The 23,652-nt window shown below is 39.8% G+C and overlaps 1 protein-coding gene and 1 long non-coding RNA gene across 2 annotated transcripts in view; one reads left to right on the top strand and one right to left on the bottom strand.

Moving 5' to 3' along the window:
* LOC138758388 (zinc finger protein GLIS3-like) overlaps nucleotides 1-23,652 on the bottom strand; it is a 484,048-nt gene that overhangs the window by 81,217 nt on the left and 379,179 nt on the right. Inside the window, exon 7 of the mRNA XM_069927224.1 lies at nucleotides 2,157-2,322. Coding sequence (XP_069783325.1) covers nucleotides 2,157-2,322 — 166 coding nt within the window. The remainder of the gene's footprint in view (nucleotides 1-2,156; nucleotides 2,323-23,652) is intronic.
* LOC138758398 (uncharacterized) lies at nucleotides 10,293-23,498 on the top strand. Its single transcript, XR_011354271.1, has 2 exons — nucleotides 10,293-10,625; nucleotides 23,201-23,498. It is a non-coding gene; the product is annotated as an uncharacterized lncRNA (long non-coding RNA).

Here is a 23,652-nt window from a genome sequence, read left to right as displayed (position 1 = left end):
AATCAGGCTTGTTCTACAAGTTGAAAAATAAAGTCAAATGCATATTTATGAAGTTCCTGCCTGACCAGCTGCCACCATTTGCTGCTGTTTCAAATGCCTGTGTGGACTATAATCACAAAATTCTGGGAATATTGGGCAACATTTGTGGAGAGAGAAACATAGTTAATGTTTCGGGTTAATAGCTCTGTCACTTCTAATTTTGTTCTTCACAGATGCTATCTGATCTGCTGAATATTCACAGCACTTTCTGTTTCAATTTCTGATTTTTAATCCGTATTTTGATATTCATTGAGGTTACTCACAGAAAGAAGGTCTTGTTGCCTCATTATAGGAAGAATATGGAAACTTTTGAGAGAATGCAGAGGAGATTGGAGAACGTCTTGTGTGGAAAGGCTTTGTGAGCTGGGGCCCCTTTTTACTTTGGAGTGATGGAGGATGAGCAGGGGTGCAGGGCTAATGTTTTAGGAGCCAGAGCTCACCAAAACCAGAGCCGCCCCATGGGATGCCTGGAGTGGCCCCATGAGGTGCTGAAGCGGTGTTCTGGAGAACTCTGACAGCACTGCACCCCTGAGGATGAGAGGTGACTAAATAGAGGTGTAAAAGATTATGAAAGGCATAGAATGGACAACAATCAGCTCTTTCTCAGGGAAGTAATGACCAATACCAGTAGACACATCCTGTTCTACATTCTATTCACAATTTTATTAGCAAATGTATTAGTCCATTCTTATGTGCCCAACATTAAGTCAATATTAGGGAGGAATTGATACATGGCAAGTCTAGTTTATACCACAAAATCATTTTCATTCAGAGGGAGTCCAATCCTCTACTCTTTGACTTCTAATACCATAAGAATCATTAAGTCCCTTCCATCTCAACACCCTGAAAGACATAATTGACCAGAAACTCAACAAGATAGTCCAACTCAATATTGTGACCATGGGAACAGGTCAGAGGCTAGGTTTCCAGCATTAATCTGATGCTGCAAAACCTTTCCATTCATTCTTCTTTTGCCAGGATGAACACAGCTCCAACAGCTCTTCCAAAGCTCAACATTAGTTTGCTTGACTGGGACGCAATCAAACGCTGTGAAGGTCTTTCTCTCCATCCCTGCTTAACTGAAGTTTGTGCCATCTATTGAGTGCACTCCAGATATTAATTCTGCAATAAGTGGTGCTATTGAACCGATTATCCAACAGGATAATCCCTTTTGTCAGACCAAGTCTATCTTCATAAGATTTGCTTTCTCAGTCAATCCCTTAATCCCCCTAGATTCATAGTGTCTGGTAACTGCAGTTTTTATATATTGCTTTAAATATATATAATGAATAAGCTCACATAAATCTCTGGGACAGAGTATTCCAAAGATTTGGGACTTCTTGGGTAAAGAAATTCTACTGATATCAGTTATAATTATACGACCTTCTTATCTTGCTTCCCTAGTTGCAGATTGTTCAGCTAAGGGAAAGCAACTTTCAGAATCTATCTTGTGAAGCCTCTTCATAATCTTCCATGTTTCAATCCAATCACCTTTCTTTATTTCCTAAAGACCAGAGAATTATAGGCTATTCTATTTCTTCATTCTTCTGAGGGTAACATTGCTGTTCACATAAATTAATCTGGGAAACCTATGTTTCCTGCCTCAAATCTTTCAATCAAGAGTGTTCAGGAAGGACAAAGGTCCATCAAACTCAGTATCACAAGTGTTAATTTGATATCATATAGCCTAGTTTATTTGTAATTGTTCAGGGTAGTTAAAGGGAAAGGAATATTCAATTCACCCTGTTGGATAACTGATTGAATAGCACTTGCCAGTATTTGAACTCTATCAAAGCAAGCTAGTTCAAGTTAGTCCTGGGACCACTCTGTCTGGGGAGCACACTAGTTGATGAAGAAATGTTGTTCATCTCTATGTCAGAATGAAAGATATTTTGTTGACCTATATTGATGTGGAATGATGACAGAGTAGGTGATTTTCAGGTAGGAATGATCTTTGATAGTCTTCTTTTCAGGAATGATATGCAGAGAGTTCATGCATCTTTTGACAGGTCATGTTTTTAGCACACTTGGGCATACACATGTCCATCTTAAACCAAGTAACAGTGTTCAGAACAGTGGGATCTCAAAAATTGCTTTTTTCATTTAATGATGCTTACCTTTCGTTGCTCTCTTCTAACACTGGGAGTGAAGGTAGTTGTGTCTGAGGGTTATGGGGACTTCCTTGCATATTGTGCACAGGGGATGGATGGTTTGGAGGGAGGGAAGAAGAAATTATGGCTGTTGCTGTTCCACATCTGCTGGAGTGTGTGCTGGAAAACATTCCTGAAGATAGAGACATAAAAATACAACATTGTTTAATACAGAAAATAATTTTTTCAAGCTTTTTTCAATCCTGTGAAGGCATATGGAGCATCACTCCTTCACCTTCTTTTCCCACCTGCACCCTTGAATTGTTCCTGAATCACTTCAGTATGGCAGTGCCATTATTCTCAGTCACAAACTGGATCACTGCTAAATAAAATAATGCTTCTCTTCATTGGGGAATAACCAAAATTGACTTGGTATGAAAAATGAACAGATCCAACCTCTGAAAATAATGCCACAATTTCTCTTTCAGAAAAATTCTAAAAGTTGTAAATAAAACTGTCATAACTGTCACTAGTATGGTTAATGTCCTTAGTTCCTAGTTATTAGATGAAGAATATTAATCACAACAAACTGCTGAAGGAATTCAAGGGTTTGAGCAGCATTTGTTGATATTCAATTTTCTAGACCAGTGGCTCTCGATCTTTCTTTCATCAACACACCACCTTAAGTATTCTTTGTCTTATCACTGTCCACCTGCAACAAATCCCAGAACATCAACAGCATGGCTGCTGTGGTTTAATGGGAACAGTTTTTAATAATTTTTCAATTTTATTTTTGCTGTTGTATTTACAACCTTGTTCCACATTAATTGTTGATTATACCAGTAAATTTGGAATGGCTCCAATATTTAAATATACATGTATGGTGGTGCAAATTACAGTGTCTAAACAGACATAAGTTAGAATGTAAATACATGATATTATGGTACACCGCATAGGGTAAGGTATTTTGTTATATATCATTTCAAAGCTGCGGCAATTACAGAAAAAAGGAATTAAAAATTTCCCTTGGCCATATATTAGCCTATGGCAGACTGCTTCTAACATTCAATTTTATTGAGTTTAAGGGCAAGTTCTATTGAAGGTCAAAAGAGCAGCAAGCAATTTGGTCAAAATTCTCATTCCTGCTAATTGTCTGTATTCTCCTAACCCGTGAGCCTTGGTGCAGCCTTGGTTACACACTCCTAAATCTGCTGCAGCACACTGTAACTGATTAATATCTGCAGTTCCCTTAATTTATTCAGTTGAAGTCTGATTGTAGGACTACCCATGAAACTGTAACTTCCAGTTAGATGTCACTCTATGGACTACCACCTGACTTTTGACACAAACAAATGTAAAGTATCTTCCATTATGAAAGAATAACCATTTCAAAGCAATAACTCTCTTTGAGCTGAGTATTTATAGCTTCTTGGCTACTAATCCAGTAATTTAATTATTGCACCCAAAGCGATATTCAGTTTTAATTTACAAAGCCCTTGATCAGGATTCCAAGTGCCAGTCTCAATTTTTACCCATGACCACTTGCGTCGCACAAAGCATCGCAGCAACTCGCAAGCACGTAACCTTTTCCACATAAGAAGGGTAGTTCATTCTGGGAATACCATTAAAAAAAGGTTACTCTCCAAGTACTACATCATCCTGACTTTTGAAAATTATTCCATTTCTGATATTACCTATAAATTCTTCAGCTTCCTACGCAAACCCATGGTGGAGCACCTTACAACGTGCTCACCACCATCTTTTCATGGGGGATTTAGGAATGGGCAACAAACAAATGCTGGCCTTGCCACTGATTTACAGGTTGCAGAAAAATGAATAAAAAATGAAAGGAAGTATTTAATAAGATCAATAATTACATTTTAATGATGTTTGAACTAAATACCCATTCTAACCCTTAATGTGAAACATTACTAAATTGTAATATCTTTCTTCTTTTTATGAAAAATTATTTTGCAAAGCAGAAATGTGTGTATTAATCCTTGAACGTGAAATTCCATGGTGTCTCTATTCATGTAGAATGCCAACAAATTCAAAGAAATAATTAATTTATGTTTACAAATTAGAAGCATCATTTATAGAAGAATCATTCTTTGTGTGTCATAATCATGTAACCGGTCACTTCTGACCATGAAAAATAAATTAATTTAAAAGTAACTAAATATGCTTGTAAATGCAGCACAAACATGCTGATATAAATGCTGCCTGGGGTGGGGGGTGGGGGGGGGGATCCTTATTGTCTGCATCTCTTAGATTAGCAAACATTTCTCTTTTTTTATTGCTGCTGCATTGCTTTTAAGTTTGTCTTCAGACACTTAAATTGATTGACAGGGGGAACAATTGATTAGACACGGCGGAAAATCGTTATCAGTTCTGACCATTACTTGTGCGTCTCAGAGATTTTTAGATTAATCTGAAGCTAGTGCTTGTGGTATTAATTAGAATTTGAGATTATAGGATCTGATTGTAGATTCTTTTCTCTTTTTACACAACTTTAATATAGGATTGCTTATCGAAACCATATACAGTTAATGCAATTACATGTCGATATGAAAGTAAAACAACTTTGCATTAAGGTCCATTAACAAGGCAATGTCAGCAAACCATTTTCTGTTTTAAAAATAACTTTTACTTTTGTTTCTTCAAATTTGGCAGCGAATTTGTAAACATTCGTAACTTCAGAGTTCTTCATGTATGCATTAGAAACAGTGCAGAGAGGGGTTACTAGAGGAACACCTGGAATGGTGGGCTGTCTTAAGGAAAGATTGGACAGGTTAAGTTTGTACCTGCTTGTGTTTAGAAGAGTGAAAATGGAATGAATTGACACATGTAAGAGCCTAAAGAGTCTTTACAGGATGGATGTGGAGAGGATATTTCCTATTTTGGGAAAATCTAGAACTAGGAATTCCTTAAAAAAATAGATCAACCAACTAAGATGAAATCATTTTTTTCTCGCTCAGACGATTGTGAATCTTTGGTATATAGTTCCTCAAATGTTTCAAAAGTTTGAAAACCACTGTTTTAATCATACCTAATTGACTCATTATGTGCACTGTTTTATAACTCAAAAGGAAATGGGCCAATGACAATTTTTCTCAAGCAAAATATTTCAGAAACAATTGGGTCTACAGCAGTGATCCTCATCCTTCCCTTCCCACTCACAGACCAATTTAAGCAATCCCTTTCTAATCACAGAGCATCAATGGCATAGAGATTTCTTAAAGTGGTATGTGAGTGGAAAGGAAAAAGGTTGTGAACCCTGTACTACAGAAAGAATGTCCATCATGTTTTTAATAAATAGAAATTCTACATGAAAAGAAGAACTGTTGTATATTTGTAAGACAGATGTAGTTGAATACATGATGAACATATGGTGAAAGATTACCTTAGGTGGTTGATAATGTGGAGCAGAGATTGCAGTTAGACCAGCCATAGTAAGTTGCAAAGCAGTATTGAGGAGCTGAGAGGCCTCCCACTACACAATCCTTTATCTGGAACCCTTGGGGGGAGTGTGTTCCGAATTTCAGATTTTTCTGGATTTCTGAAAGCCCACCCGAATTGTCCTGCCGTATCCACGCCCACCCCCTTCCAGCCCCTCACCCGCCTCTCCCACGGCCGGTCCCTCGGCCACCTCCCCCAACCGCCAGTCCCTCAGTTATTATCAATGAACTTCCAAAATCAACTGGTAAGAGTAACAATTCAAACATCAGCAGGCCAATATCTCTGTTTGCTCCAGTGGTTTTTCATATTCTATTGGTAAGATAGATACAGTGGAATAGCAACAGTTCTGCTTGGATTCCTGGTTGTCAAAATGCGTGGTATTTGTGGACAAAATGGGATAGAGAGAAGTGAGACTATCTTCAAGTTAAAATAGAAAATCACATGCCTTGTTTGGAAACTGTATTGTGGTAGACTTGGTAACTAAATGCAAGTCAGACAGATCCAGGGAACCTGATGGCTTCCTGTCCAACAGGATTATTAGTGGTACTTTGAGAGGCAGATATATTTGTGAGTCCAAAGATTTGACTTATTTGGGTTTGTGTGAACCATCTAAACAATAATAGTACAGATCATACATTTTGTCTAGGCAGCATGAATTTTTTTCTGTGCTTTCTATTGGAAAGCTTATTTATTGCTAATGTCTAATCAATCAATAAATGTTGAACATCAGGCAGTAGATTTTGTCCCTTACCAAACCTTGCCTCAGTTCTCAGGAAATACTTAAGCTGGTGCATAGTGGTTCTCAATCTTTGTCTTTCCATTCACATGCCACTTTAAGTATTCCCCATGCCATAGGTGCTCTGTGATTAGTCAGGGATTGCTTAAGGTGGTATGTGGGTGCAAAGAAAAAGTTTGAAAACCACTGTTTTAATCATACCTAATTGACTCATTATGTGCACTGTTTCATAACTCAAAAGGAAATGGGCCAATGACAATTTTTCTCAAGCAAAATATTTCAGAAACAATTGGGTCTACAGCAGTGATCCTCATCCTTCCCTTCCCACTCACAGACCAATTTAAGCAATCCCTTTCTAATCACAGAGCATCAATGGCATAGAGATTACTTAAAGTGGTATGTGAGTGGAAAGAAAGAGGTTGAGAACCCTGTACTACAGAAAGAATGTCCATCATGTTTTTAATAAATAGAAAATAGAGTTATACAGCCCAGAAACAGGTCTTTTGTCCCAACACATCCATGCTAATCAAGTTGCCTACCTAGGTTAGTCCCATTTTACTGCATTTGGCCCATATCCTCCACTCCTTTCTTGTCTATATGCCTATCCAAATGTATTTTAACAGGGAAGATTCTCATTTAGATGCACCAGTAAGTGTTTGCAACAACTGAAAAAGGTATGCATCTTCTTTTCCTTTTAAATTGTAGGTCTACAGAGTTAAATAATACAGAATCAGGCCCATTTATATTTATTGTTACGTCCTTGGCTGTACCATCGGAGGTTTTAATAAACACTCAGAGAAGCTTTTTAGTTTACAGCACAAACTTTTACTCTCATCTCAGGCTGCCAGTCATGTATGAATACACCGTTGCATCGAGCAGGCTCACCACTCAGTGTAATGTGGCTCTTACAATGTCTCTCACTGAGCATGCTCACCACTCGAGTGTGATGCAGCTCTTGCAGTCTTGCAGTGCTCTTGCTCCAGCATAAAATAGTCCCAAGTTTCCACTGTATATAATACTTATCATTTAAATTATTATTAGGCAAGGAGAGAAATAAAAAAAATTGTGCAATGTGGTAACGTCGCATTGAATTATTCAGTAAAGCATATTGATCTTTATCTAAGATACAGATTTGGGAGGCACAGTCAGTGTAGCAGTTAGTGCAATGCTGTTATCGCATCCATGACCCAGGATCAAATTGGGTGCTGTCTGTAAGGAGTTTGTACATTCTCCCCGTGTCTTCCTGGGTTTCATATGGATGCTCCAGTTTCCACCAACCCTTCAAAAGTAGAGAGGTTGTAGGTTAATTGGGTGTAATTGAGTGGTACATGTTCATGGGCTGCACGGACCTGTTATTGTGTTGTTTGCCTAAATTTAAATTTAAAAATCTAGGTGAAAAGTAGGCTAATAGGCCCATTGGGTCTCCTCCACCATTCTATCATAAGCTGATCCATTCTCCCACTCAGCCCCACTGCCCTGCCTTCTCAAAACCTTTGATACCCTGATTATTCAGATACAGTAGCTATCCAAACAATTTGGCTTCAGACCTGCCTGTGGCAGCAAGTTCCAAAGGCTCACCACTTTCTGGCTAAAGAAATTCCTTTGCATTACTCTTTTAAATGGGTGTCCTTCAATCCTGAAGTTGTGCCCTCTTGTCCTTGACTCTCCTACCATGGGGAAACAACTTTGCCACACCTACTACTCTATCCAGGCCTTTCAATATTCAAAACGCTTCCCCCCTCATTCTTCTAAACTCCAAGGAGTACAGTTCAAGAGTCATCCAATTTTCCTCATATTCCAGGAATCGTTCCATGAATCATTCTTGTAAATCTTCTCTGAAACTTCTCCAATGCCAACACATCCTTTCTTTAATAAAGAGACCAAAATTGTACCCCATCCACAAGTGAGGCCTCACCAGTTCCATATAAAGACTCAGCATTATATCTCTGCTCTTTTATTCTATTCCTTTGGAATGCCAACACTCAATTTGCCTTCTTTACCACTGAGTTAACCTCAAGCCAAGTCCAAACAAGTTTATTGTTATCTGATTGCAGAAGTACAATGAAATAGTACGATGAAGTAGCGTTTTCTGGTCGTTGGTGCAAAACACGCAGGCACACAACTGGACATAATGCATAAACAGACAAACAATACGTAAGCAGGACAAGTATTCTTATATACAAACACATAAATAATTATTGTTTTGTGAATATGAGAGTTTTGGATGGTTAGTCTGAGTAGTTCCTTTGGTCATTCAACATTTTCATTGCCCATGGAAAGAAGCTGTTCCTCCATCTGGTGGTGCTGGCTCTGATACTATTGCATCTCTTTCTCAACAGGAACCGCTGAAAAATACTGTGTGGGGGGGGGTGGGGGGTGAGGGGGTGGAAGAGATCCTCAATGATTTTCCACACCCTCTTCAGACAATGATCCTGCTAGATCACGTTGATGGGGAGGGGGGGAACATCCCAGTGATCCTCTCTGCCACTCTTATATTCCTGTTGATTGACCTCCGATCCATTTCTCTGCACCAATCATGTCACACTATGATCCAGCTGGCCAGGATGCTTCTGTAGAAGATTAACATAATGGTGACTGGTAGGCTTGCTCACTTCAGTCTTCTCAGGAAGTACAGATGTTGTTGCGCCTTCCTAACAAGTGAGAAGATGTTGTGTGTCCACGAAAGGTCACTGGTTAAGTGAACTCCAAGTAACTTGGTGCTCTCTTCTCTCTACTACAGAGTTGTTGATGTGTAGTGGAGAGTGGTCAATTCTGGCCCTCCTTCATTCCATGATCATCTCCTTTGTCTTGTCCACATAGAGACTCAGTTGTTACTCTCACATCATATCACAAGGTTTTCCACCTCTTCTCTGTAGTGTGACACTTCATTGTTGCTGATGAGGAGCAAGGTGAACACACAGTCCTGAGATGTGCCTGTGCTCAGTGTGATGGTGTTCGACGTTCTGCTACCGACTCAAACAGACTGTGGTCTTTCCGTTAGGAAGTCCAAAGTCCAGTTACAAAGAGGGGCATTGAGTCCCAGCGAGTAAAGGTTCTCCACCAACCTCTGGGGAAAGATTGTATTAAATGCCGAGCTGAACAGCAGCCTGTCTATGAAACATTGTTTTCTAGGTAGGTCAGGATAGGGTGAAGGGTCAAGGCTATTGCATCATCTGTTGAATGGTTTCTTTTATAGGCAAAATGAAATGGGTCCAGGATCTCTGGGAAGTGCACTTTGATGCATTCTATTACCAGGCGCTCAAAACATTTTATAATGGTGGGGGTCAGTGCAACAGGACAGTAATCATTGAGTTCTGCTATTGTTGCCTTCTTGGGCACTGGGATGATGATAGCTGTCTTGAACCCTGCAGGAATGATGGACTGCTGGAGGGATGTGTTGAAGATGTCTGTGAAGACCTTCATTCAATTGGTCCTTCAAAACCTGACCAAGTATAATGCCTGGTCCCACTGCCTTGTGTGGGTTCACCTTAGATAGGGTTCTCCTCACCTTGGCCATGGCTATGCAGTGGATCCATTCATCAGCGGGATATGAAACTTTCTTCAGTATCATCCTGTTCTTCTCATCAAACCGTGCATAGGAGATGTTCAATTTGTCCGGAACGGTGGTGTCATTGTCTTTAACTTGCAAGGTTGACTTGTGATCTGTCATCGTCTTGATCCCTTGGCACATGTGCCTCATGTTGCCAGTGTCACAAAGCTATCTATGGATCTTTTGTGCGTGCACCCGCTTTGCATTCAGTATGGAATGGGAGAGTTCAGCCCCGGCTGATCTTAGTGCCATCCTATCCCATGTCTTTAAGGCAGCATCACAAGCTCTGAGAAGGGCCTGGACCTCGGTATCCAACCATAGTTTCTGGTTAGCCCTTGTTGTGAAGCATTTGATCTCAGTGACATCATCAATGCACTTGCTGATGCAGCCAGACACTGAACTTAGGTACTCCTACAATGCATACATGACTGTTGTTGGTGGCCGCCTCTCTGACACAGCTGCAGTCTCAAAGCATCTTGTATAGCTGCTGTTTCACCCCACCCCCTTCCCCTCACCCCCGGCCACATCCTGACCTCCATGCGAACAGATCTAGTTTGCCTAGTATCTGCTGAAATAGTGATAAGAACGTTTTCAGTTGGCATGATTGAAGTTGCCAGAACATTCATGGCATCATCCAGGTGGAACGTTTGGGCTTCACAGATGGCACTGTAAAGCTCCTTCGTGGCTTCAACCTCATTAGCCAAAGGTGGGATGTTGACTGCGTTAATAAGGATGGCTACAAATTCCCTAGGTAGGTAGAAGGGACTGCATTTCACTATCAGGTGCTGAGCAGAAGGACTCTAACCTGAAGGTTAAATTTTAGGGCATGCTGCATGAAGACTCTCAAGTCTCTTTATACCTTCAAATCTTGAATTTTTTCTCCATATAAAGATAGTCTGCCCTTTTTATTCCTTCTATTGAAGTGAATGAATGTACACTTTCCAACATTGTATTTCATTTGCCACTTTGCCCATTCTCCTCATTTCTCTGAAGCTTCTCCATTTCCTCCTCAGTACTGCCCCTCCGCCTTATTTTTGGAAACATTGAAGAAACAATTTTTTAATGGAAAGAAATACTCCAATTCTAGACTCCAATAACCTTTCACAGTAGTTAATTTGATATCAACATTTCTTATTTTTAAACTGTTCAGTTTTTTCACTATTTGAGGAAATTATGTTTACTACATGTTATACATTGTCAGAGAAGTTCATTGTAACATATCCTCACTCCTTGTAGTGAAAGAATATCAAGTCATATCATCTTGCACGGTAAAGACGAGATAGTGTTTATCCAGGACCATGGAGCATATTTACATAGATATGAGTCGACAACATTGAGTGTTGTAGATGACCTTCATGGTAGGAAGCGAGCCCCCAATTATATTTTCCACTGTCTCCACTATCCTCTGCAGGCTCTTGCAGTCCGAGGAGATACAGGTGTTGATGCAGTTGCGCAGGATGCTCTCAATACATCCTCAGTAGAATGTAGTGAGGATGGAGGGAGGGAGATGAACTTACCTCAGCCTTCGCAGGAAGTAAAGGTGCTGATGGGCTCTCTTGGCTATGGAGCTTGTGATTCAGGACCAGGTAAGATTCTCCGCCAAGTGCACTCCAAGGAACTTGGGACACTCTTGACAACCTTAATGGTGGAGCCATCAGTGGTCAGAAGAGCATGGTCCCAAGGGCCCTCTTGAAATCGACAACTATCACTTTCATTTTTTTAACGTTCAGGTACAGGTTGTTGGCTGTGCACCAGTCCATAAATGACTACACCTCATCTCTGTATGCTGACTCATTACTCTTACTGATCTGGCCCAGCACAGTATTGTCATGAGTAAACTTGATGATGTGGTTTGAGCTGTGTTTAACCACCAGTGGGCTGATATCACCTCAAACCGTGCATCTTGGCGCCTCACAGTTTGGCGGGCAGCAACCTCCTTTGAAGAAGACCGCAGAGCCCACCTCACTGACAAAAGACAAAGGAGGAAAAACCCAACACCCAACCCCAACCAACCAATTTTCCCTTGCCACCGCTGCAACCGTGTCTGCCTGTCCCGCATCAGACTTGTCAGCCACAAACGAGCCTGCAGCTGACGTGGACATTACCCCTCCATAAATCTTCATCCGCGAAGCCAAGCCAAAGAAAAGAATAGGTCAGTAGAGTGAACAGCAGTGGACTCAGCATGCAGCCCAGGGGGGCCCCGTGCTCAGTGAAATGGTCTTGAAGGTGCTGTTACAGATCTGGACTGCCTGAAGTTTCTCCAACAGGAAGTTAAGAATCTAATTGAAGAGGGAGGTGTTTAGGTTTATATAATGTTATATACTGCATCATCACCATCAAACAATATTAGTTGGGAATCTATTGAATAAATAGTGTCCCTGAGGACTACATGTGTAGAAAGTGTGTCCAGCTGCAACTCCTGGTAGAATGCATGATGGCACTGGAGCTGCACGTGGACTCACTTTGGAGCATCTGGGATGGGGAGAATGTGGTGGGTAGCCCTGCAGCTTAAGAGAGTAGAGAAAGATAGGGAATGGGTGACCAACAGCAAGAGCAGTAACAGGATGGTAGTCATTACCCTCCAAAACAGATATACTGCTTTCGATATTGTTGGGGGAGATGACCCATCAGGAGAAGGCAGTAGTAGCCAAGATCATGGCACTATGAGTTGCTCTTCTGTGCAAGAGGGAGGTAAAATGAGTGATAGAGCAATTGTTATGGGGATTCTATAGTAAGGGGAACAGACAGGAGCTTCTGTGGCTACAAATGGGACTCCCGGAAGGTGTGTTGCCTCCTGGGTGCAAGGGTCAGGGTTGTCTCAGAGCAGTTGCAGGACATTCTGAAAGGGGAAGGTGAACAGCCAGCTGTCCTCATTCATATTGGTACCAATGATATAGAAAGAAAGCAGAATGAGGTCCTACAAGCTGAATCTAGGGAGCTGGGAGATAAATTAAGGAGTAGGACCTCAAATGTAATAATCTCAGGATTATTACCGGTACCATAAGCTAACGAGAGTAGAAATAGCAGGATAGTTAGAATGATAATATGGTTTGAGCAGAGGTGCAGGAAAGAGGGTTTCAGTTTCTTAAGGCACTAGAAGAGGTTCTGGGGCAGATGGGACCTGTACAAACCAAACGGTCTGCATCTGGGCAGGGCCGGGATCAATGTCCTAGGGAGATTGTTTGCTGGCGCTGGTGGGGAAGGTTTAAACTAATGGGGCAGGAGGATGGCGACCTACAAAGAAAGAATGAGGAAGGTGGTACAGAGACCAAAGATAGAGTTAGGAAAGAGAAAAAGAAAAATAGAGGGCAGGAGAGTCAAAAGCAAAGGATGCAGAGGTCACTAATTCTGAAAGGACAATGAGAATAAGGGCACTTTATCTGAATGCCCGTAGTATTAGAAACAAGGTTAGTGAACTTGAGGTGCAAATCAGTACCCAAGCATTTGATTTAGTGGCCATCACAGAAACATGGTTGCAAGATGGGTGTGATTAGGAATTACATTTTCAAGACTACCAAGTTGGTTGAAAAGATAGACAGGAAGGTAAAGGTGGTGAGGTGGGTGCTCTTAATTAGGGATAAGATTAGGGCAATAGTGAGTGAAGATATAAGATCTAAGGAGCAGAATGTTGAGTCCATCTGGGTAGAGATTAAGAATAGTAAAGGGAAAAAAAATCACTGGTGGGATTTGTCTATCGTCCACCAAATATAAATAACACAGTGGCACAGGACATTAACCGAGAGATAACGGAGGCATGTAAGAACAGAACGGCAGTTGTTGTGGGGGACTTCAACTTTCATAGTGATTGGAAAAATCAAGTTGGTCGAGGGAGTCTGGAGGATGACTTCATAGAATGCATCCGTGATAGCTTTCTTGAGTAGCATGTTAAGAAACCAAGAAGGGAGAATGCTATTTTAGATCTAGTATTGTGCAATAAGATAGGTAAAATTAACAATCTAATTGTTAGGGACCCTCTTAAAAAAAGTGATCATAGTATGATTGAATTTCTCATACAGATGGAGGTTCCAATAGTTAGATATAAAACTAGTGTTTTATGCTTGAACTGGGGAGACTACAACAGGATGAGCGAGGAATTCGTCAGCATGGACTGGGAGCACAGGCTAGTTGGCAGAACAGTTGAGGAACAGTGCAAGACTTTCAACGAGATTTTTCACAGTGCTCAATAAAAATGTATTCCCATTAAAAATAAGGGCAGTAAGAGAGGGGAGAGTCAGCCTTGGTTAACTAAGGAAATAAAGGAAAGTATAAATTAAAAGCTCATGTGTACAAAGTAGCCAACAGTAGTGGGAAACTGAAGATTGTGAAAATTTTAAAAGGCAACAAAAGAAAACTAAATGAGAAATAAGGAAAGGGAAGAAGGATTATGAAGGTAAATTAGCACAAAATATAAAAAGATAGAAAAAAATTATAAATATATAAAATGGAAGAGGGTGGCTAGAGTGAACATGGGTCCCTTGGAAGATGAGAAAGAGAAATTGATATTGAGTAATGAGAAAATGGCTGAGGCATTGAACAGATATTTTGTGTCAGTCTTCACGGTTGAAGACATGTCCAGGATGACCAAGAGTGGTGAAAGGGATGCAAAAGGAGGTGAGAGCCTCAATAAAATAATTGTTAAAAAAGAGATAGTGATGAGCAAACTAATGGGACTGAAGGCAGACCAATCCCCTGGGTCCTGATGGGATGCATCCTAGGGTACTGAAGGAAATGGCAAGAGTTCTAGTTGATACATTGGTAGTCATTTACAAAATTCTCTGGATTCTGGGCATATCCTGGCAGATTGGAAGACAGCAAATGTCATGCCACTTTTTAAACAGTAGACAGAAGATGGGTAACTATCATCCAGTTAGCTTAACGTCTGTAGTCGGGAAAATGCTTGAAGCTGTCATTAAGGATGAAATAGCGAATCAGTGAGAACGAAGGGGTTCCATCAGGCAGATGCAGCATGAATTCAGAAAGGATGTGCGCACACGCACACACACACCCACACACATCATATACATGCATATATGAATATATTCTTACAATTGTCATGAAGCAGCACACTGGATGCAATCTTTGTAGCCACTTCATGCCACAACCCAAGCAACAATATTTCTGTCTACAATGGAGTGATGCTACTGAATGAATGGATTCTGCAATGATAGGAATGGCATAAGAGCAGGCTGGGTGGTGTGGTCAAGAGTCTTGACAGCAGGTGCAAAGCAGTACCCAGAAGAAGAATGTTCTTTGAGCACAGGACTTATGGGCATCTGCAACTGCAAAAAGGTCTTTCAGGCAGGAAGACTCAGTAAGGACATCAGTAAAGACTATTAATTCCTGCATTTTATGCTACGCAAATTCCAGTGCTGACTCTGCTCCTCAGGATGAAATGCAGTGAGTCTTCTTTTGTTGTGCAGCTCGCAGAAAACTGAGCGACATAGCCTGGAGTGATCCTGCGACTAGGAAACTGAGAGAGACCGTGACTTCCATGGACAATGCAGTGATTTCCATGGGCAACTTGTGAGATTATTTTTGAATTCACATCAAGTTAAAGATCTTGGTGAGAATAAGGAATTTAATATAGGAAGACACAAAGCTGCAGATGTTGGAGGCTTGAGCAAACAATGAGGCCGGAGGAACTCAACAGGTCATGCAGCATCAACAGTCTGGATAAAGGGTTCCGACCAGAAAAGCTGACTGACCATTTCCACCTATGGATGCCAAGTTCCTGCAGCAAATCTATATTTGCTTAAGGAAATTAATTGAACGATGGCCTTTTCAATAGCATGGATTCAGGAAAAATAATACGTGGAAAACCTGGTTATTCTATGAATAAATAAGACCAGTCTAGTGAGGTTCAAAAGCTCAAGAATTTTACTGACATGGTGAAGTTTAATGATGAAAATGAAATGAAAGCAGAACAAAAATCCTGCCAAAAATGAGATGAATTTCCCAGCTACACCCAGAAATTAGTGCAAAAGGGCAAAATTCCAGGTTAAGCTGATCTTCAGTAGGCGTAACATTTCTAGCCTTGTGTCTGTTGGAAAAACCAAAAGAGTTGGGGGGACAATTTACCCTTTGTATTTCCAAATTATTTTCAGGGGCATTGTTGAAAACAGAATTGAACATCTTGCAATTTTAATGGGAATTTTAGTGGTCTTAAAAGCACTTATAGGTTCCATACTTCTATTAATAGAATGGATTTCTAAATTAATTTTTAACATTTGCAGGAGAAATCAATTTAGACAATATTGTTTTCCATTAAATTAGCTAAGAGTTTGGTGTCAGAAGCAAACCAACTTTTGTCCTGTTCCTCTGACAGGCACATAAGACAGCCAACAGGCTCTGTCTAGTCATCCTGCTGGTGGATAATATATGAGGACTATCAAAGTACTGAAAAGAATTCGGCTATTGTCTGAAATAACATTATTCTATACAGTATTAATGCTGTGATGATGAAGGGATTAAAATGATGAATCCACTTCCTCCACCCAGCTGGACTTTCATATGGCAGACATTGCAAGAATGAGCATCAATATCCTGCTGACCTTCTTCTTTAAAAAGGAAAATTAATATATTTTAATAACATGAGCTAAATTCTTAAAACTAGGAATTTGGCTAAGCACAGCATTGTAATTGAATTTTTTTGTTACGGCTAAAAGGGATTTAGTCCAAGACATGAATCTTTGAGACACAGACACATAATGGCTAAATCTCTTGTCTCTGTTTTTTTACTTTAATATTATTGACTAATGAATCTTTGACATTTGCCTTTGGGTTCTTGTATATCCTAGTGCACCACACGACTTCATAGTGCACCACTATCCAATGCATGAATTTTCCAGCCCTATCAGGCTCCAGGATCAGGTCTTTTTTTTTAGGAACATGAGTATCCATTTCTGGGATGTCTGTCAGTGAGGTTCAAGAAAGCAATTCGCTTAATTCAATCAAGGAATTCATTTTTCTTGAAATTACAAACCACAAAATCAAAACAAAACGAGTTTATTAACATTGCTGAAACACTGTCTTTTTACTCCTAACTATTTTTTAAAAATAAGATTTATATGTAACCCTTCAAGTACCATGCTGGCTTAAGGTAAACCCATGGCTCATAAAACATCAGAAAGTAGCCTTCAGAAAAGAGACTTTTAATTGGGTGCAATGCCTCATAAAGAACATTATGCTTCTTCCTCTAATAAAAGTTAGCATGAGCACTGATCCTTGTCCTGCAATGGTTTGGCCCAAAAGCACAGAATTTGTTTTCACAAAAACTGATGAACATTGACAGGTATCCAGAGTTACACAGGATTTAAGCCATTATATTTTTGGCGGAGGCTCTCATACAGGATTTTTGAGGAGCAAAATTCTTCAACATCGAGAGTAGAATTGGAAAAAAAAGATTGATACAAATGCAAAAGGAACTTGGTGATTGAAGAACTATTAGTCATCAGTGAAGATCAGCTTTTGGATCCATATTTTGATGAAGTTTAAAAAAAAATTAGATTTTTTTTTCTTCTTGGGCTGGCCCTTGCTTCCACTCCAGGTCTGTGTGTTTTGATGTAACTGAAGAGGCAGGAACTGCTTTGCTCTTTCCACCATTTATACACAGTGAGCTCCTGAAGAAGGGACTAAAATTGTTTGGAGCTATCCCAGAAGCCTTCTTATTACTTAATTGCTTGCAGGCATTGTTCTCTCTAAGCTGTGTGTGTTTGTGTGCCCACACGTTTTGCAACCAGCGCACCAAGGAAATTAATCTGCACACAAAAGGTTAGTGATCTTAAATAATGTAGTAATTAATAATTATTCTTATTGAAAGTAATCTCTCAGCTAACTGTTTCTGTTAACTAGTTAGTCGGTTACTTCATAGAATCCAATCATACTTGTATAATATTAAAAATGCCAATACAGTTTTACTGTTTTATTAGTCATGATAGGCTGTGCCAAAATGATCTTGAAACAATTTCAAGTTTACTTTTACACAAGCATTCAGTGTGCACATTCTTTTGTCACAGGAAAAAAAAATGACATAAGATTTTTGCACACATTGACTACTAAAAATGAGAGACCCAGGATTCCCATGAGTTGATGAGGATGTCACTGTTATGTATATACGTCTGCATGTGAATGTGGGTGTATGACATCACTCATATATACTGTGTGCTCCAGGGAACTATTTTAGATTTGTAGTAAACAATGAATGAAGCATCACGTCTCCGTGTGCAGTGCATTTCTAAACCTCAAATACATGACAGATTGGCGATGAGGATGGGAGTGAAATGAACCTCCTGGATGCTCAAGATGATGGATTGAAGATTTAAAAAGGAAACACAAGCTCAGGCACAGAGAACAAAGAGGAAAGAACAAAGCTTCAAGACAGTAGAGTCACAGTATGGAAAGTTTGTGGACTCTGACAAAAACTGGTATGATCATCACTGTGTTGCCCATAATATTACTGACACTGTGCCTTTGAATCGAAAATGGTCACTATTTCTAAGCCAAATGGGAAGTAAAATATTTCAACTAATAAAATCTCTAATAGCACCTGAAACACCAGGAACAAAAACTTATGCTGAGTCGTGTAATATAATAGGGGAACATCTAAGTCCCAAATAAACTGTTAATGCCGAAAGACAAAGATTTTATTATAGAAAACAGAGAATGGGAGAATCAGTAAGTGAATTTTTGACTGAATTGTGTGAACTATCTCAACACTATGAGTTTGGTGAATTTTTAAACAAAGCATTAAGAGACTGATTGGTAATGGGCTTAACAGACTACAGTGCCAGAGAACGATTACTAAGTGAAAAAGAGGTAACACTTCATTCAGCATATGATACAGCTTTGAGTTGGCTGATAATAATGTGGACCTCTTCCAAGGTGAACCACTAGCGGTGGACAAATTTTCCCAGCTTTCTCTACGGAAAAAGCAACCACTGTCCTTATAGTTGTTATTTCAGAAGATCGAGATGTCATCTATGAGATAAAGAAGGGCACATCAGAACAAAATGCAAAGATAAAAAGGATAAAAAGAAAGGACCAAGATATGAAAGGTGTCTCACTGGAGTAAGAATGGTGGAGGAGAAGGATGAAAGCCCCAGCACTGAAACAAACAACTCAGTGGAAGACAAGACAGTGGGACTTGTGTATGTTCACGGATTAAGGGATAGAAAATCAGAATTGGACATAGGGCAGCAGTTTTGCTAATGCCATCAAGTTTAAAACAACAACTGCTACCCTTCCTCATCATTAAAGAGGCTGACACAGTGTTATAAATGGTCACAGGGGAAAAAACTCAAGGTGTTTGGAAAATGCAACGTAAATGTAAAATATACCCATACGGAATGTCAGCAGCCCTGGCAATTATTACATGGAATTAATGTAGGATGCTAACTTGATGACATTATAATTACAGGTTGAGACGACTCTGAACACTGTCCAACCTAGAAAAAGTCCTATCCCGATCACAACAAGCAAATGCCCTATGCTAGGGCAAGTGTGTATTTATGGTACCTTCCATAACATATCTAGGTTTTACAATTAACAGTGAATGAGTCTGAATGGACACTGTGGGTGCTGAAGTTGTCCACAGAGCACCCTACCCAATAAACAGAGCAGAATTGCAGTCATTCTTGGGTTTAGTTAACCATTATTGGAAGCACGATCTAAATATGTCAATGCTGTGCAGCATGCTCAACTGTTTGTTAAAAAAGATTGGAAATGGTGCTGGAATGGAGAGACTAGTAACATGGTAGATCACTTGAAAGACCTATTAATATCAAGTGACAATATTCTTGCCAACTATGACCCAAACAAACATCAAGTGACAATGTTCTTGTCCACTATGACCCAACCAATAGGTAATGGGAAAAGGGGAACAACTGGTGGCTTATGCCTCCCGGTCTTTGACTACTTGTGAATGCAATTATGCACAACTGGAAAAAGAAGGGCTTGCCATAATATTTGGTGTCAAACGATTCCACCAATACTTAAATGGTTTACCTTAATAACAGACAACAAACCACTGAATTTGATTATAGATCCTAAAAGGGGATACCAGTGCTAGCTGCAGCAACAATTCAAAGGTGGACCATGCTGCTTGTCGCATATGACTACAATTTGAAAACATAAACCAGCATCACAAAACAACCATGCTGATGTTCTATCTCGCTGACCTCTACCAGAAACTGAACAGAAAGGTGAGATTATTAAATGGATGCCAGAGACTACAGCTATCAATCAAGAGCAACTTCACCACTTACCCATAATGGCAAAGACGATCAGCAAAGAAATACAGAAAGAAGCAACACTATCAAAGGTCCTATATTTAACATTAAATAGGTGGCCCGTGGCCAAAGGTATCGCGGAAGAACTAAAATCAGATATCAGTTGAAGAAGGCTGTTTATTGTGGAGTACCAGGACAATCATTCCTACAGAATGGCAGATGGCCACATTATCAGAGCTCCACAACAACCACCCAGTAATGGTTCGGATGAAAGTGTTGGCCTGTATGCGTATCTGGTGGCCCTCAATAAGCATTGATTTTGAACAGACAGTAAGAAGAAGTGGGATTTGTCAAGATAATGCAACCCAAGGCTCATCAAGCTGAAGCTAACTCATGGAAATGGCCATCATGACCATGGCACAGGATTCACATTGATTTCGCTGGTCCTTTTATGGGAGAAAACATTCTCATTGTTGTCAATGCACATTCTAAATGGCCAGTGGTATCACACATGAGAAAAACAACAACAGACCAGACATATGAAAAACTACGAAGTATATTTGCATTACATAGATTACCTATTGAATTGGTTTCCAATAATGATCTCCAGTTTGTTTCAGAGACTTTTAAGGTATTCCTATGCAATAATAGTATTCAACACATCTTGTCAGCACCCTACCACCCAAGTACTAATAGGGAAGCAGAATGTTTTGCACAGACTTTTAAGAAGGCCATGAAAACTAAGAAACTCCTAAATATATCATGAAATCACCAAATCGCAGATTTCCTGTTAGGATGTAGAAAGATACCGCACTCTTCCACCAAATGAACGGTGATTGAATTGATGTTTGGATGTAACTTAAGAACAAGACTTTCCACACTACACCCGAACATCGACCTTCAAATAGAGAAATCCACATCTCCAAGTAAATCCACCAGATTTCTAGAAGTGGGAGAACCAGTACTGGTATGAGACTACCAGAACAGTAGGAAGCCATGAGTGAGAGGGGTTTTCTTAAAAAAACTAAGTCCCTTTTCTTATTCTGTACTGGTGGCAACTAAAATATGGAAACAGCACAGCGACCATTTGGGAGTGGTGGATGAACCTATGGCCACAGCCACTGCTCACAATCCACATAAGAATCCCTGGGCTCATTCCACTATCAATGCTCCAGAAATATTGTCGAGAACTGAGACCCTGCCTCAACCGAACAGTCCTGTGACTCAAAAGAGCAGTCCTGCATTACGTCCAGTTCAACAACACTGTCCTATGCAATGTCAGGATGGGGTTCGCCAAACACAAACTTTGTAATCCTTGCCACCAACCTAGGTATTACCCCAAAAGGAAAAGAGTCTGGAGAAGTTGCAAAATACTCCAATGGATTCTACCATCCTGAGGCGATCAAAGAGGGAGAAACATCCTTCAGAATGACTGAAAGATTATGTACTGTGACTTGGCGGATTATCATTTCATACTGACTTCATAGTGTAAATAATCCTCACCATTAGTATAGGGGCACCGTGTATTTATCATAGTTGAGTATAAGTGCTGCCTGTATGTTATTTTCACAAAGCATTTAAATTTTTTGGGGGGGCGGGGTGGGGGGAAGAATGTTATGTATATACGTCTACGTGTGTATGATGTCATTATGCTCAGTGTAATGATGTCATCATTTGTATATACAGTGTGCTGAGGGGAACTATTTTAGATTTGTAGTAAACAGTTAATGAAACATCACATCTCCATGTGCGGTGTATTTCTAAACCTCAAAAACATGACAGTTACATTTTTTCAAGGACACTTTGAAAACAATCTTGCACAAATTCCTCTTTCCCCTTGAAAGCTCTTGCCATAAGAAACTCAGCATAGGATGACTGTTTTGGAAGTCTGGAGAAGGATACACAAATAATGTGGCTCACCAAATGGAACCATGGATGCTGGGAATGTTAGCCTGAGAGAGAATGCTGACATCAGTTTGATTATTCCATGAATAAGTTTGAAGGATTTTGAAAAGGCAGCTTTAAGATACCTGCCCATGTCTTAAGTTCACATGTAGTAACTACTTTCCTTTATAGTCACTTGGAGGATAAAAGAATGTTGTTGTTGTCTATGACTTATTTAAATAAATTTGTACTAAAGTCAAGTTGAGGTTTCCTATGTTTATTAAATGATATTAAACATTGTTAATATTCGGGTAACATTGTTACAAGCCATTAAAACACTGTTAGACAGTCAATAGAAGAATGTTGGTACATTTTCTGATTCCATTTCTCAGAACAAAAGAACTAAACTAAAAATGTTCTCTCCCCAACAAGTCAAGACACCAGCTATAACTTTGGCTCAAAGATATTTTTTGGAGATAGCAATAAAAATGATAAACAAAAATCTACAAAGCTACAAACAAACTGCTTATGAGCATGAAATACATTGTAACACCTACATCATGCTTAAATTCTTAAAAGCATTTCAGAAAACAGAGATCATTAAGACCTGGTAGACCATTAGTATAGGGTCAGATTTGATCACATCATCCTGAAAATGGTCTTCCCATGGATTCAATAGAATGTCAAGTTCACCAACAGAGGAGAGAACACCCTGAATTGGGTGTTCACTAATGCCCCTGGTGGGTACAATGCTCTGGAGCTTGAATAGATCCTTTATGCCTCCACATTTTGCTCTTGCCATCACTCTGATATAGGTTAATCTTGGTCTCATCTGTCCACAAGAGTTTTTTTTCCAGAATTCTGCAGGGTCTTTTAAATACTTCTTGGCAAACTGTAATCTGCCCATCTTTTCTGTTGCTTTGCATCTTGCAGTGTAGCCTCTGTATTTCTGTACATGAAGTCTTCTGTGGACTTGACGTATCCACACCTGCCTCCTGAGGATAGTCTGTGATCTGTTGGTCATATGTTTGGGGATTTTTCTTCATTATGATGAGAATTTTGTCATCAGCAGTGGAGGGTCTTCCTCGGAATACCAGCCCCTTTGTGTTACTGATCTCACCAGCATGCTCTTTATTCTTAATGATGTTCCAAACTGTTGATTTTGGTAATCCTAAGTTTGAGTGATGTCTCTTACTGTTTTATTCTTGTTTTTCAGCTTCATAATGGCTTCTTTAACTTTCATTGGTACAACTCTGGTCCTCACGTTGAAAAATGTCAAATATAGACTCCAAAACTGATCAAAAACTTAGAAGCAAGCCTAGCTCTCTTATAGCTTCACCAATGAAATAATGAAACATACCTGAATAATCACAAACACCTGTGAAGCCAAATGTCCCAAACATTATAGTGCCCTGAAATGCAGGGTCTACGTACAAAAAGTGCTGTAATTTCTACATGGTCAAACCTAAAAATGTAGAAATAACCTTGAATAAAATCTGGAATGTGCACTTTAATTACATGTGAATTGTTTGATTACAAATTTAAAACTGTGAAGCACAGGGGTACAGCGGTTAATCCAACACTGTTACAGTGCCAGTGATTAAGTCATGGGTTCGAATCCCGTGCTGTCTGTAAGGAGTTTGTATGTTCTCCCTGTGTCTGCATGGG

This window comes from Narcine bancroftii, chromosome 1 (assembly GCF_036971445.1).
Source record: "Narcine bancroftii isolate sNarBan1 chromosome 1, sNarBan1.hap1, whole genome shotgun sequence".
NCBI classification, from domain to species: Eukaryota; Metazoa; Chordata; class Chondrichthyes; order Torpediniformes; family Narcinidae; genus Narcine; species Narcine bancroftii.
The sequence above is the reverse complement of the archived record's forward strand: the minus strand, read 5'-3'. Positions and strand labels throughout refer to the sequence as shown.